Raw genomic sequence first — 14126 nt, 5'->3', positions numbered from 1 at the left:
CCGACGCAGTTTAAAGTCAGTTCAATTTTTTTAATATAGTTTCGAGATAGGATGAACCGAGTTTAAACTCGGATTAGCGTTGGTGAGTGTTGGAGAAAACGGGCATTAGAGTTATCCCTATCAAAAGTTAAACTCTACCAACTCTACCCACTACCAAAAAGGAATCAGACCAAATCTCAATGAACCAATTTATCCAATGTAATTTGAACTTCAATTTTTTCGGTGTGACTTCGTGGACTAGTTTAAACTTCATTTAGCGTTGGCGACATATGGCCGTTTTCTCCGACGCGGTTCAAACTCGGTTCAATTTTTTTCATATAGTTTCGAGATAGGATGAACCGAGTTTAAACTCAGATTAACGTTGGAGAAAACGGGCAATAGTGGACGTAATAAGTTAATGTTTACGTAATACACAAGAAAATAGAGTTTGTATCTAAATACTCAACAATGTTCAAATCGTGGAATTTTAAACGTTCTGATATTCTTTGTTTTTCATTTGTAATCCTTAAAACTACCGGAATTATAATTTCCAAACTTCAACGCAACAGTGGATTCAACCGTGAAGAAACCTACTTTTTCTTCCGTCGTAGCAGACACTCTAGCTTTTACCCGGGTTAACATTCAGCTCACGGAAAACTGGGCATTGTGATGGTGTAGAGGATATAAAACGAGGAACAAGTTGGTGTTCGATCGTTGGCGCGCGCGAGAGCTCAGTCTCAGTCGCTCAGTGCTCAGTGTGCCATTTGCGGTTGATGCGCACGGGGGGATATCTTTTTCGTTGTCGCCGGTCGAATCTAATTCGTAGTTTATACGTATTGTTAGGAACGGTGTGTCGCGTTTAGAAGTCAAAGAAATAGAAGATTTTTAAAACTCAATTCAATATGTTCCACGTAAAGAGATTATCGGGCTCTTTGAAGCAAGTACCGGCTACGGATATTCAGGGTGTTTTACTGTCGCGCGCATTGCCATCGGTGACAACGACGAATTTACAAACGAATCGTGGCTACGCCGATCATCAAATACCTGACAGGCTCAAGGATATACCAGTCGCAGAAAATCCTAAATTTTTCAATATGGTTGAATATTTTTTCCACCGTGCCTGTCAGGTTGTCGAGGACAAACTCGTTGAAGACGTGGGCTATCGCTCAAGAATGACCCTCGAAGAACGTAAAAAAAAGGTCAAGGGTATTCTCATGCTGATGGAACCCTGTGATCATATCCTCGAAACTTGCTTTCCGCTTCGACGTGATTCCGGCGACTACGAGATGATAACCGGCTATCGGGCTCAACATTCGACTCATCGTACACCCTGCAAGGGAGGTCAGTATTTTTGGTCATCCGCGCCCACATGTACTGCGTCGTAAATCGTATTCGTTTGAAAAATTTATTAAAAATTCGAACATTCGACTGATTTTTCGATTATTCGACAACTGAGTTTGGCTGTTTCAACTAAACCATTTAACTTACTTTAACTTGACATTTTTACAGTAGGCTTTCTAAAAAAACAAATCCACCATGATAATACATAAATCTATTCCTTTATTTATTCCCTATTATTAATCATCAATTGAGCCCCGTCATTATGAAATCTTTAATGCTCGTTTTCTCCAGCAAATCGAATTTCAAACTCAGTTTATCTGATATGTAAAAATCATTAAATACATTTTGTCTAGAGTTTCGCGATACAATGAATCTAATTAAAAATTCGATTAACGTTAAAAACCATGATTCCAAGAAATAGTGTTGGTGTCGTTGATATCGCACAGCGGCCTAAAACGTCCTGGTTTTACGTAATGTGCTTTGGTTTCATACGTTTTCCTGGTGCTTTGAGAGCATTGGGAATCGCATTTTTTTTGTTATCTTATAATTTCGCTCAATTTCGAGTCACGAAGTAACGAAAATAGATCGATTTATTTCATCGATGTTTTGTCCTCCACACACAGCTTTGTGACACGTGGACTGATAAACGAAATACCGCATTTCGACGTGAAACTAGAACATTTATATAGCTATACAAATTCTTCAGTTAAGATCGCCGCAGTCTTTTCAAATTCATACATTTTCACTGAAATTTCACGACTCGCATTCTCGAAGACTTGAAAATTTTAAACTGCTCATAATTACGAATATTTAGTGTGTATTTTTTCGTCAACCAATCCTTTTATAAATAATGGATTTAGTTAGTTAACGGTTGGTCATTACGGCTGTTGGCGTCGACACGGTTCCTCAGGTCACGCTTTTACGACGATTCGATAATTAATGTTATCTCCCATGTGTGACACTTGCTATTACTTCAGGTGTAAATATACGATCGAGAGTGGTTGAAATAATGATTCGATCCTCATTATAGCGACTGCTTGACATTGAATATACATTTATCAAGTTGGCCATATTATTTTTTCAGCATCACATGATTTTCCTCGACTCTTCGTTTCCTGTTTTGCTAATCTTCGTGTCGGCGGATTTCGTAGATTTGAAGACAAGATTGAGCTCTTGGACGCTTCGGCTATTTAAGCTGTTGCGTAGATCAATTCCTCGACAAAAATAAACTCCCCCGCGACGATTGTAATTTTTATGGCGCTTGAGCCACGAGTTTCGATAACAGCGGGCATTCGATGTTTTTTCGTTTTTCAAAATTTGCCACGTTGATGTTATTTTACGCTCGTTTTTTCAACCTCATATCGGTCAAAGCTTGTCGAAAAATTTCACTTTCGAAATCTTCAACTGTCTCCCTCCTTACAGTGGCGCTGTGTCGACTGACCCATTCGCTCGATGGGAGTTTATTGAACTCTGTCCACTCCACATCGAAGCCGCTGTGTTAAAGTTAATCTGCGTTCGAACCATGTCAGAGAAACGTCAGGGACTGAAATCTCTAAAATCCAACGATTATCAGCATTTGAATGGAGCCAAGAAAGTAAAAGTCACCGCTTGTGTCGCGAGAAAGCTGAAAAAAAATGGGCGCACGATTTCAATCTGAATTCTGAAAAACTAACGTGCTCGATATTGCTGTTGGAAAAGTGAAGCACTCGTAATTCTAACAAGCAACAAAGAATTTATTCTGCTTCTTTGTTTGTGTTTATGCCTCCCATAAATATATATTCATGTCAAGAGTATCATGCTACAAATTTATGTAAAGGAGGCAAAGTGTCTCCGCTGTCAGTGTCAGCATATTTTTATTTTAACAACATACTTTTTTCCAGCTCGTTCGAATACTCTTTCGTTGCATGCCACACAAACAGATTCTCAGTATTTATCTCGTATCTAATCAGCAAAGCAAATTCTCAACATTGGTGATTATGTGCTCGGACCAGTTCGGACATTATGACTCGAATTACAGAATTGGACGAGTAAAGTATCGTTACGAGGTGTTGGACGATCGAATCCTGCCGCAGTGTTAATATGAAAATTGTATTTTTCACGAAATGAAACTTCGTTCGAGATTTTGGCATAAGTTTGAAAAACGAGCCTCGTGTGGCCGATGCAAAGTTCGCCGAGGTAAAAAAACTGGAAAAGGAGATGGATGGTGCATCAATCGTTCTCGAGTGCTCTCTTGTCGTTGCGGCAACGAACACCTTCCCAGCCTTTTTCCAGGTCAGCATTTCGGTGCTGAGTATTTTCAGCACAAAACCTTACGTACGAACTCTCGAGGATTTCTAAAGGGTGTAATGAGCTCTTCTCCACGGGCACTCTATTTTAGGAATGTTCGTGTGTTACATCCCAATTAAAGCAGTCTCGTAAATTTTCACAACCTGAAAAATCGCGGTTTCTCTAGAAGGAAAAAGGCTCTAGAAGGAAGCAGCCGCAGGTCCGGGTTCAACGCCCAAAAACTCGATCGAATCATCGGCTTCTCACTTTCCATCAATTTTTTCTTCGAGTATTCGGCGTCTAGCTAAAATTATCTCGCCCGACACGACACTGCGCTTCCAACGCTTATTCAAAATCCTCCAAACGTCCGCCATTCGACACTCACGAATATAAAGTTTCCTCATTGCTGGTCGAGGTAAACACGGCTCCCGCGCTATTGAAATGTTTACTCTCTAGCGGGGCGAATGCGATGTTATTTTTCTCGCTATTCCTGTCGGCCTCCATTCGAGTGAAAAACAAGCGGAACAGGGAGGAGGAACAAAGCAACGAGGCATTTTCACGCGGTGTTATCATCTCTTAAATCGACTGAATTATCGTCAACGATGTGCTTGAATAAATGTTGTTTCGAGCTATCTATATTCACGTTTTATATTAAACTCTCGACATCTTATCGTAATAAGAATATCAACAGCATAATAGACTTTTTAGTCGGTAGAGATAACGGAAGTTGAGGACACGAATAATGCCGTTGGGGGTATAATATTGAGCGAAACTTATGCGTATGTAATAATGACATTTACATTGCTTCGACGAGTCAATTAAGAGATGATCCGTTAATTTGAATCACGCCTAAAACACGTGATGTCGTCGTTCACAGCCGCTCGAAACTGGTTTTTTATGCACATATTTTTTTCAACTCTTCCACTAAATTATAAGTAACGGAGAGAAGAGAATAGTCTCAATCGTATAAACGAAGATTTATGCGGCTGCTGGGAGAAGGTGAAAAATGATGGAAAGGTCAATCTCAGTGAAAATTCGAAGCGGTGCTCATCCAATATTTATACATGACGCTGAAGTTTCCAGCGTTGGAGTTCAACGAAATGATGTAAAAAAACTCTCAAATAATTCCAGTAAATCTCCAATTTTCTTCCCTGCCGAATTTCCAGTTCGTAATTTTTCAAGCCACATCGATAATTCGTGAAATAAAAAAATAATTAATTATAAATCTTTTTCCGTTCATTTCGTTGAGCTCCAACGTTGCAAACTTTAACGTCGCTATTTATACGAGAAGAAATGCGGAGAAACGGTCCGTTGACAGTGGGGCTCGATCGTCCCCGCTCGACTCGAGTGCCCTTGAAAATATTGAGTCGTGATCCTCGTGATCGAGTCTCTCCAACGAACGTTTTTTTCGTTACCTAAAATGATGCTTTGTCAGTTGCTTGACTGTGTTATTCAACCTCTTCCCCTTTTAGGCTACTCGTTTATAAACTGCAGGCTCGAAACTTTGATTATATAAATAATGGGCATACGGACGAGCTTCCGAAGAGGATTCGAAGCAATTGAAGCTAAGAAGGCTTTTTTACATACTGTCATCGAGTCGAACACTTCTCAGGATTCTTTACCAGGGCTCTTCTGTCACGATGTATTTTTTGGAGAAAGTATTCGTTCCATTTCGCCTTTCGAAAATATCAAAAGACGAAACTCACTTGAAAATAATAATTTTATTATTCTAGAAATATAATCGGTAGAAAACCAACATTTTTATACAATTTTATTGTAAAGAGAACGTTTGAAGAGTTCATTTTGACTAGCTTGGTGCAACAGCTCAGCTCCTTACGTCACGCTCTCAGTTTTGTTTACAAATTTTATAGGTTATGAAGTGAGTTTACCGTCCAAAGTATTGCAGTGGAAAAAAGTGAAGAAATTAACGATAAAGAAGTTAACCGGGATAGAAATGGTCGTTTTGTGAAAACTCACAAAAAAACGAACGAGAAAATGTGAACAATAGGTCGAACTAACGTCACGCGTCAATATATATTGAATGCAGCGTTGCCAAACGTTGCCAATCCATTTGTCGTGTAATCTGAGTGATTTCTCATCAGATATTTTTTAATATTTCAGCCGACTTTCAATGGTAAGGTTCAAAAACTAAAATACGTGTGTATTCTTGAATATCCACGAAATACAACGATCGATTTTTTTTGCAAAATCTTGGATGTAACTAATGAAAAAATTCATCAACTTTTCATGCGTGTACGACTTTCTTGTGTCGGAGTGACAAGTGCCAGAGAAAAGTCGATATTCAATAATTAATTTGCTTCTAAACTACACGCCAACTAGTGCCCAAATTTTGCAAATTAATTCAGTACACTTTTGGCTACAAAAAATATCGCGGAATCTTGGACAGCGAATATTCACCCATCTACCTTGAATTGAAAAAACGTTTTGAATAGAAAAAATGGAATTGTGTTGGTTGGAATGAAAAATTGAACGTTGGTTAAATTTCCAACTTCGTTTCACATTTAAGAAATTTCCTCGAATCGTGTTGAAAGTATTTCGCAGTCGTTGAATGAACAGAAAAGCGTTTCGAACATCGAATAAACGAAAAAATCTGACGACCGTCTGAAAATGTAACGAAAATGAATATTTTTAATACGCTCTAGAACGGTCCGATTTAAAGCGAGTTAGAAGGTTCTGAAGGCGTTGCCCTGTGTTGGACCGTGCAACCCGAGTGAAGAAGAAACCAAGTCGCGTAGCGGTAAACGAGGTCGAACAGAAATCCCTGTGCATCGTAAGAGGTTTAAAGCACGCATATATAACAGAATCACGTAATAGCAAGTAACACCAAACGCTAATTGCAAACATCCGATACATATATAAACTGTATCGTTGTCTTACAGGCTATTAGGAAATGGCATCGACGCGAACAAAGTTGGAGAAACGCACGAAAATACGCGTTCAGTTAAAAATAATGTCCCGAGTAGAAGTATCGCTGCTCAATACGCTCGCATCTTCTCGGCAACGACGGTACTCTTTCGCTGCGCGTTACTGGATTCACGAAATGTGGAAATTTTTTTCAAATATTTCATAGCCCATCGAGTTCGAAATATTACGTTAATGGAAAAATGTTGATCAGGATTTTCGATGAAAAATTCTGCTCACAGCTCGTTACATTGAAACTCTTCGATTTGCATGATAAATAAAAGTTGATAAACTTATTTGTGACAAAATGTTGGCAATACAAAAGAATCGATAACCAATGACCTTGGGGTTGATCCAACGGTGAAACGTAAACGAATTTTAAAAGTACGAAGAGCCTTGAGGGTCAGAAACCTCTTGACGTTAGTGTCGGAGTCATCGTAGAATTTTCACTGCAGAGCAACGCGAGAAAGAAAAAAGAATATCGCGAGCAGATCGATTACGCACGATTTATCGGTGCCATGCTGTCTGTCCTATGTTGGCATATCCCCGCGTGACTCTTCGATCGCAATTAGCTGCCAAGAATTGACTAATCGATCACATCCCCCTTGCCTGATTTAGAGACCGATGTATATTGTGAAAAAGGAATAATACAGATTAAAGGCCATGGCAGTGCTATTTTCAGACGAAAATTCAAAAAGCCAATGTTGTCGTCCAACCCTTCACTTTTAGCACGGAGATGATAATTTTTTATTTCTACACAGTTGAAGGAGAGACATTTCCTGTGGAGGTTTATTGCCTTTGCTGTTTTATGGTTATTTTTCGGTTCAGTAGGTTTTACGTAAAATCTACGGCGTAACAACGGTCTATGCTCCGTGTGGTCTGACTACCAGGACAAATTTCTTAAAATAGTCCGACGAGAGTCAACAACATCTTCACGAAGCGACACTTTCGACTTCCCTGTTTTTTTCTTTTCCTTGCTAAACGTGAAAATCATTACACCGCATAGATGTTTTCCCCTTAATAATATTTGTCAAACTCATTTTTCAGGTATACGTTTTTCCATGGACGTTTGCCGCGATGAAGTTAAGGCCTTGTCAGCTCTGATGACCTTCAAGTGCGCCTGCGTTGACGTACCGTTCGGCGGAGCCAAAGCCGGCATCAAGATCAATCCGAAAATGTATTCGGAACACGAACTCGAGAAAATAACACGTAGATTTACTCTCGAGCTCGCCAAGAAAGGCTTCATCGGTGAGGATCTGCAATTTCACTGAAAAAATAACTCGAGAACGTATTGAAAGGTTCACTGTGGAGTTTTGAATTATTGCAAATTATTGTCACTTTGATGAGTGAGATCGGGATACGCGCTGCTATCTTATCCGGAGTTGGAGGAAAAATTTTGTAATATTTTTTTAGAATGCTTCAGAAAATTGTTATGCGAACGATCTCAAAGTTTTACCTAGGCCTCAAATCTAATGATTTCGTTCATTTAAAACACACAAATGACTCGTTTTCGAGTGAAAAAATGGAATAACTTTGATGGAAATGAAGAATAATGTAATTTTTAACAAAAAAAAACTGATTGTGAATGGAACGATTGAATTGCAGGACCCGGTGTCGATGTGCCTGCACCCGACATGGGAACTGGTGAACGCGAGATGTCCTGGATCGCCGATACTTACGCGAAGACAATTGGACATTTAGATATAAACGCGCACGCTTGCGTTACCGGAAAGCCGATAAACCAGGGAGGCATTCATGGCCGAATATCCGCAACAGGTCGTGGCGTTTTCCACGGTCTAGAAAATTTCATAAACGAAGCCAACTACATGAGTATGATTGGTAAGTATTGAGGAATTTTTCTCAATTTACTAAAATTGATAAGGATTTATTTTTGTGATGATTTTTTTGCTTATGGAAATGAAAAACTGACTTGAATTTCAGGCACGACACCGGGCTGGGGCGGAAAAACTTTCATAGTTCAAGGCTTCGGTAATGTTGGTCTTCACTCGATGCGATATCTTCACCGGGCGGGTGCAGTTTGCGTTGGTGTAATTGAACACGACGGTTCAATCGTCAATCCCGAAGGTATCGATCCCAAACTGCTGGAAGATTATCGCATCGAGAACGGCACGATCGTAGGCTTCCCGGGCGCTCAACCGTACACTGGGGAGAACCTTATGTACGAGCCTTGTGACATTTTCATCCCTGCTGCTATTGAGAAAGTCATAAACAAGGAAAACGCTGGACGTATTCAGGTGAATCAGCCATTGGATCGAAATACGTTATTAATAGAGGGAGATTGAAACACGTTTATTGGTTATTCATACAACATTTTTGCACACATATTACTGCAGAGGCAAGAATTGTCAGAATTCTTTAATCAAGTTTTCCACATTCGATCGCAAAAGCATTGGTTTGAATTCATAGAAAAAAAACGAATGAAAAATGCGTTCCTGGAAATAAAAATTCATCGAAAAAGAACAAGTCGGAATGATGACGAACGCCTGGGGACCCACAAATTCATGTGATATTTATCGAAGTTTTCGATTTCAGGCTAAGATCATCGCCGAAGCTGCCAATGGCCCAACAACCCCAGCTGCTGACAAGATACTCATAGAGAGAAATATTCTTGTTATACCGGATCTGTACATAAACGCCGGTGGTGTGACCGTTTCCTTCTTCGAGTGGTTGAAAAATCTGAATCACGTGTCATACGGTCGGCTCACTTTCAAGTACGAGAGAGAATCGAACTATCATCTGTTGGAGTCTGTCCAGGAGTCTCTCGAGCGTCGATTCGGACGCGTAGGTGGCCGAATCCCGGTAACGGCGTCTGAAGCTTTCCAAAAACGTATTTCCGGCGCTTCGGAGAAGGACATTGTACATTCTGGTCTTGATTACACCATGGAAAGATCAGCAAGGGTAAGGACTTTACGATTGTTTTTCCACTCGTAACGTAGTTCTCGTTTGACAGTGTCTAAAGTTACACTTTCGGTTTATGCGACACGTCAAGTTCTCTTCAAAATATTAAAATCTCGAATGAAAATATAATTTTCACGCTTTCGCTCCAGAAACAATACGAAAAGATCATTTTTGCAGATTCCGATGATCGTGAATTACGTTCTTATTGTTCGAAATTCAAATTTTGCAATATCATTTAGATCCTCCAACAAAATATGACTTCTTCTCTTTGTTAATACGAATAATTGTTTATTACAGGCCATAATGAAAACTGCTATGAAGTTCAATCTTGGATTGGATCTGAGGACTGCTGCATATGCCAACTCAATTGAAAAAATATTTACTACTTATTCCGAAGCTGGTTTAGCGTTTTAATTGCTCAACCGCCGAATATAATGCTGAAAAAAAATAACCGAAAAGAAAGAAGCATATGAATCACGAGAAAATATAGAATGCGAAAAAGCCATACATTGAGAACGAAAAAAAGAATAGTGTGTATGTGGATGTGTGTCTATGTTGTGTGAATGTCGTTGAGCCAGTATTTCGGAAATCCGTCAAGTCCACGCAATTCGCGTACGCGGTAAACCGATCGATCATATTATAATTATTGTTATTATTTCGCCATTTCCGGCGTGAATGAATCTGTCTAACGAGCGATAAACGGCAAGAAAGTACACTGCACACCGCCGATCGGGAATCTTATCTTTTTAAAATATCCCTGAAAGATCGTTTATGATTGTAAACATGCCTATGTCTACAGTACGGATGAAATGTCGCGATTATACGATACCGTGCGAGAGCTGAGTGAACAATCGGAGATTTTTTATATTTCAATTTTTATCCGAAAAACTAAAGAAAAACACGTAAATTCGGGGTTATTCATCATGTTTGTAGCCCGATAAGCCTCTGCGCAACGAGTTATCACCTTGCGACGATTGATATAATAACAATATATAAATTGTACATTTTAATGGACTCTAGATCACGATGAGCTCGCGGCACCGTCTGTATCTTACTGTTATAATCGTACGAAACAATGTACTGGGGAGCGACGTATCGTATACTTTATTTCTCAATGCTATTGACCTATGAATGAATAAATTGAGAAAGTAAACGAGAACAAAGTAAAGCGTTTATACAACAGGCTTCGAAGGCACAGTGTATATGATATATACGATCGCAGTTAACCTGCATTAATCGCACGTCAAATGCTGGAGAAAATAATGAATTGCATGGATTAAAAACGAAGAAAAAGGACAAAGAAACTGAAAGTTTTTCAATGGAATTCGTCGAACCTCGTTCCTTTCCCGTTTATTGAGACAAGTGAAAGTCATGATATTTATCTTTGCCCCCTTGCGTTTTGTAATTTGATTTTTTCGATCGGTTTATCAACTCGGTCCGAGTTTTTTTTTAAACACTCGATACGATGCCAAAGTTTCAATCGATCATTCAATCTTTTGGCAATTTATTCATCAAAGTTCGATGTAAAAAAAGAATGATGGATACGAGTGTCCGAAGTGTTCATGAAATGCCTAATCATTTGAAGGATATTGAGAACACGGATGATCCAAATTTTTTTCAAATGGTCGAGTATCATTATCATCGCGCAGTTGCAACATCCGAAGAAACTTTTGTCAAGCATATGGAAAAATATCGTAATATGACGGAAGAATCGAGATTGCGAAGGGTCAAAGGCATCATCGCGGTTATGTCAGTTTGTCAAAATACCATGGAAGTTACCTTCCCCATAAGACGCGACAACGGTGATTACGAAATGATCCATGGATTTCTGGCGCATCACAACACTCACAGGTGAATCAAAATGTTACGAATTATTGGAAAAGAAAAACTTATCAATTTTTAAGATATAACATCGACTGCGAGACATTCTAGCTATGTGAAAAGCATTTTTATCATTTATTTAGTAAACTTTTCTGAAAGCCTGAAATTCCATGCGAGAAAAATTTTTCAACGAACTCGTGAAAAGAAATATAACTTTTGTAATATCACCAGTTTGAATAGAGCTTTCAATTCTCCTTAAGAGAACATTTTTTCGGGGTCCCGTATTAATTTCGTCAAAATCGAATCATGCTTTCGGTACTTCCATTGACGTGTCCCGTCGAGTTGGAAGTTCAATTTTTTCAATAAAAATTTTTACAAAACACTGCTTGAAACAGAGCCTCGAAAAATAATAAAAACTTCGACAAACTTTATTCATTTTGAATGGAATTGAATCAGAATTTTTCAAAATTGATGTATTTTTATGTGTTTTTGACGTGTTTCGTTTTTTTCCCAAGGCTTTTTACAAAAGCCGGTTTATTTTTTGAAAAGCTCAATTTTTTTAATACTTCTGCAGAACCCCGTGTAAAGGAGGCGTACGTTTTGGCCCAGAGGTAACGAGGGACGAAGTACGAGCTCTGGCATCATTGATGACCTTCAAATGTGCCTGCTGCAACGTACCATTCGGTGGTGGAAAAGGTGGCGTCGCAATAGATCCGCGGAAATACTCGTCTCACGAGTTGCAAAAAATCACGAGACGTTTTACCCTCGAGATGGCGAAAAAAAATATGATTGGACCGGCAGTGCACGTACCAGCACCGGACGTCAACACCGGTGCCAGAGAAATGTCGTGGATGGCGGATACTTATGCCAAAACTTTGGGTATTAAAATCTTTGGAATAAACCTTACGGCGTAATTGTTATATTCAAAAATTACAACGTGGTATTATCAATACAGGGATGAGTGATATAAACGCTCATGCAGTGGTAACAGGAAAGCCAATAAATCAAGGCGGTGTTCAAGGTAGAACGGAAGCGACCGGACGTGGAATTTATCATGCTGTGGACAACTTTTTGTCCGATGAAAAATGGATGTCGCGAATTGGATTATCGACAGGATTCAGAGACAAGAGTTTTATTGTTCAGGTGGCTTTTACGTGTCTGCGTTACTGGAGATTAGATAATTTTTTTCTATTAGAAACATGAGTGGGTTTAATCATTTTCGGACCATTGCGCGAAGGTTTTGTTGTACGAAAAACTTAGATTTGCTTTTGAGCTTTAGAAAAGGAATCATCGATAAAATTCGATTCGAAATGAATTCTTGGCACGATTTTCAAAATCAATTTTGTTTCAGGGCTTCGGGAACGTGGGTCGTTTTGCGTGTCTGTACTTCACGAAAGCCGGTGCGAGATGCATTGGTATAATCGAACGCGATGCCTCGATCTATAACGAGAAAGGCATTGATCCTGAGGTTCGACATAAAACAACATGCAATTGCAGAAAAAAAAATTTCCTCAGGAAGAGAAAGTTAAAAAAAAAGAAATACATTATTAATTATTTATGTGAAAATTTTTCGGCTACCAGATTTCTTTTGTGGAATTTTTCCTACTTGTGTCTCATTCAAGGCTCTCGTGAACCACATCAACGAGAGGGGAAGCCTCAAAGGCTTTGGAGGCGCCGAAGAATACAAAGGACCCAATCTCATGTATGAGAAATGTGACATTTTCGTGCCAGCCGCAGCGGAAAAAACAGTGAAAAAAACCAACGCCGAAAATATCCAGGCAAAGGTGACGATTGCTATGAATTTTTTCACGTTTCTTATTCATTCCACTCGGAGACACATTTCAACAGAACCGAGAAAAACAATTTCTACCTTTTTCACCAGTTTCATCTGGAAATTCGGAAAATAAATTGGATTCACAAAACTACAGTTTTTGGCCGGGTTCTGAATGAAAGAAACCATTGCAATCAATTGCCCAATATTTTGCTTTTTTCATAAATGTAGCTTGACTAAATGGCACTTCGCTTTTTTTTTATCTTGGATCGCATAGTTCGAGCAACTTGAGTTTTAATTACTGTGGTCGGATAGCATTTGGAAATTCTCATCACAGAATCTTTCGATTTCATTTTCCTATTTATGTGGTAATATTGAAGTTCTTAATATTTCGAAACGTTTAACAGATAGTAGCAGAAGGAGCGAATGGACCTTGCACTCCTGGAGCAGATGCAGTTTTTCTGAAGAGAAACATCCTTGTGATACCCGATTTATATATGAGCGGTGGTGGAGTAACGGTCTCTTATTTCGAATGGGTAAAGAACATAAGTCACGTTTCTTACGGGAGGCTCCATTTCAAATACGAGAAAGAATCGAATTATCATTTATTGAGTAAGAAATATTGATAATCGTGCTGATCGATACACGGAGTGATTGCTGCTGGCATAGCAATAGTGAAAAATGGTGTTTCGTGAATGCAGATTCGGTCGAGGAATCTCTCAGACAGCAATTCGATGACGTGAGAATAAGACCAACGGAAGCCTTCGAAAAACGAATTTGCGACGCAGCAGAACGTGACATCGTTAACTGCAGTCTTGATCATTCCATGGAAAAAGCAGCTTCCGTTAGTTCCTTTTTATAAACAGCATTGTCATAATTTTTTCGTCAATTGGTTTCATTTGCATATAAACCCATATAAACGTCATTGGACTTTATTTTTTCAGTGTATCATGTCGACCGCAGAAAAATATGATCTTTGTCTGGACGTTCGGAAGGCTGCGTATTGTTACGCCATCGAAAAAATATTCAAGACTTACGAGGAAGCTGGCTTAGCGTTTTGAGAGATCGGCGAATGTACAAATAAAATTTTGTGCTCCAAACTGTCGGA

At 39.2% G+C, this 14126-nt stretch overlaps 1 protein-coding gene across 1 annotated transcript; it reads left to right on the top strand.

Annotated features, from left to right (window-relative positions):
• The first annotated feature begins 677 nt into the window (after window positions 1-677).
• LOC122419031 (glutamate dehydrogenase, mitochondrial-like) lies at window positions 678-14118 on the top strand. Its single transcript, XM_043433267.1, has 14 exons — window positions 678-1320; window positions 7555-7755; window positions 8113-8346; window positions 8449-8762; window positions 9061-9426; window positions 9724-9837; window positions 10880-11277; window positions 11822-12126; window positions 12203-12390; window positions 12599-12715; window positions 12870-13031; window positions 13426-13630; window positions 13720-13862; window positions 13963-14118. The coding sequence occupies exons 1-14, from the start codon at window positions 882-884 to the stop codon at window positions 14077-14079; spliced, it is 3303 nt and encodes a 1100-aa protein (XP_043289202.1). The 5' UTR covers window positions 678-881; the 3' UTR covers window positions 14080-14118.
• Window positions 14119-14126: the final 8 nt, after the last annotated feature.

The sequence above is a fragment of the Venturia canescens genome, chromosome 1 (assembly GCF_019457755.1).
Source record: "Venturia canescens isolate UGA chromosome 1, ASM1945775v1, whole genome shotgun sequence".
Taxonomy (NCBI): domain Eukaryota; kingdom Metazoa; phylum Arthropoda; class Insecta; order Hymenoptera; family Ichneumonidae; genus Venturia; species Venturia canescens.
Note: the sequence above shows the minus strand (reverse complement) of the source record. Positions and strands in the feature narration are given on the sequence as shown.

Coding starts and splice junctions, on each gene's coding strand:
- LOC122419031 (XM_043433267.1), top strand. CDS start 882: ATGTTCCACGTAAAGAGATTATCGGGCTCTTTGAAGCAAGTACCGGCT. Junction 12,127..12,202: donor TACTTATGCCAAAACTTTGG/GTATTAAAATCT, acceptor TTATCAATACAG/GGATGAGTGATATAAACGCT. Junction 13,032..13,425: donor CCGAAAATATCCAGGCAAAG/GTGACGATTGCT, acceptor AACGTTTAACAG/ATAGTAGCAGAAGGAGCGAA.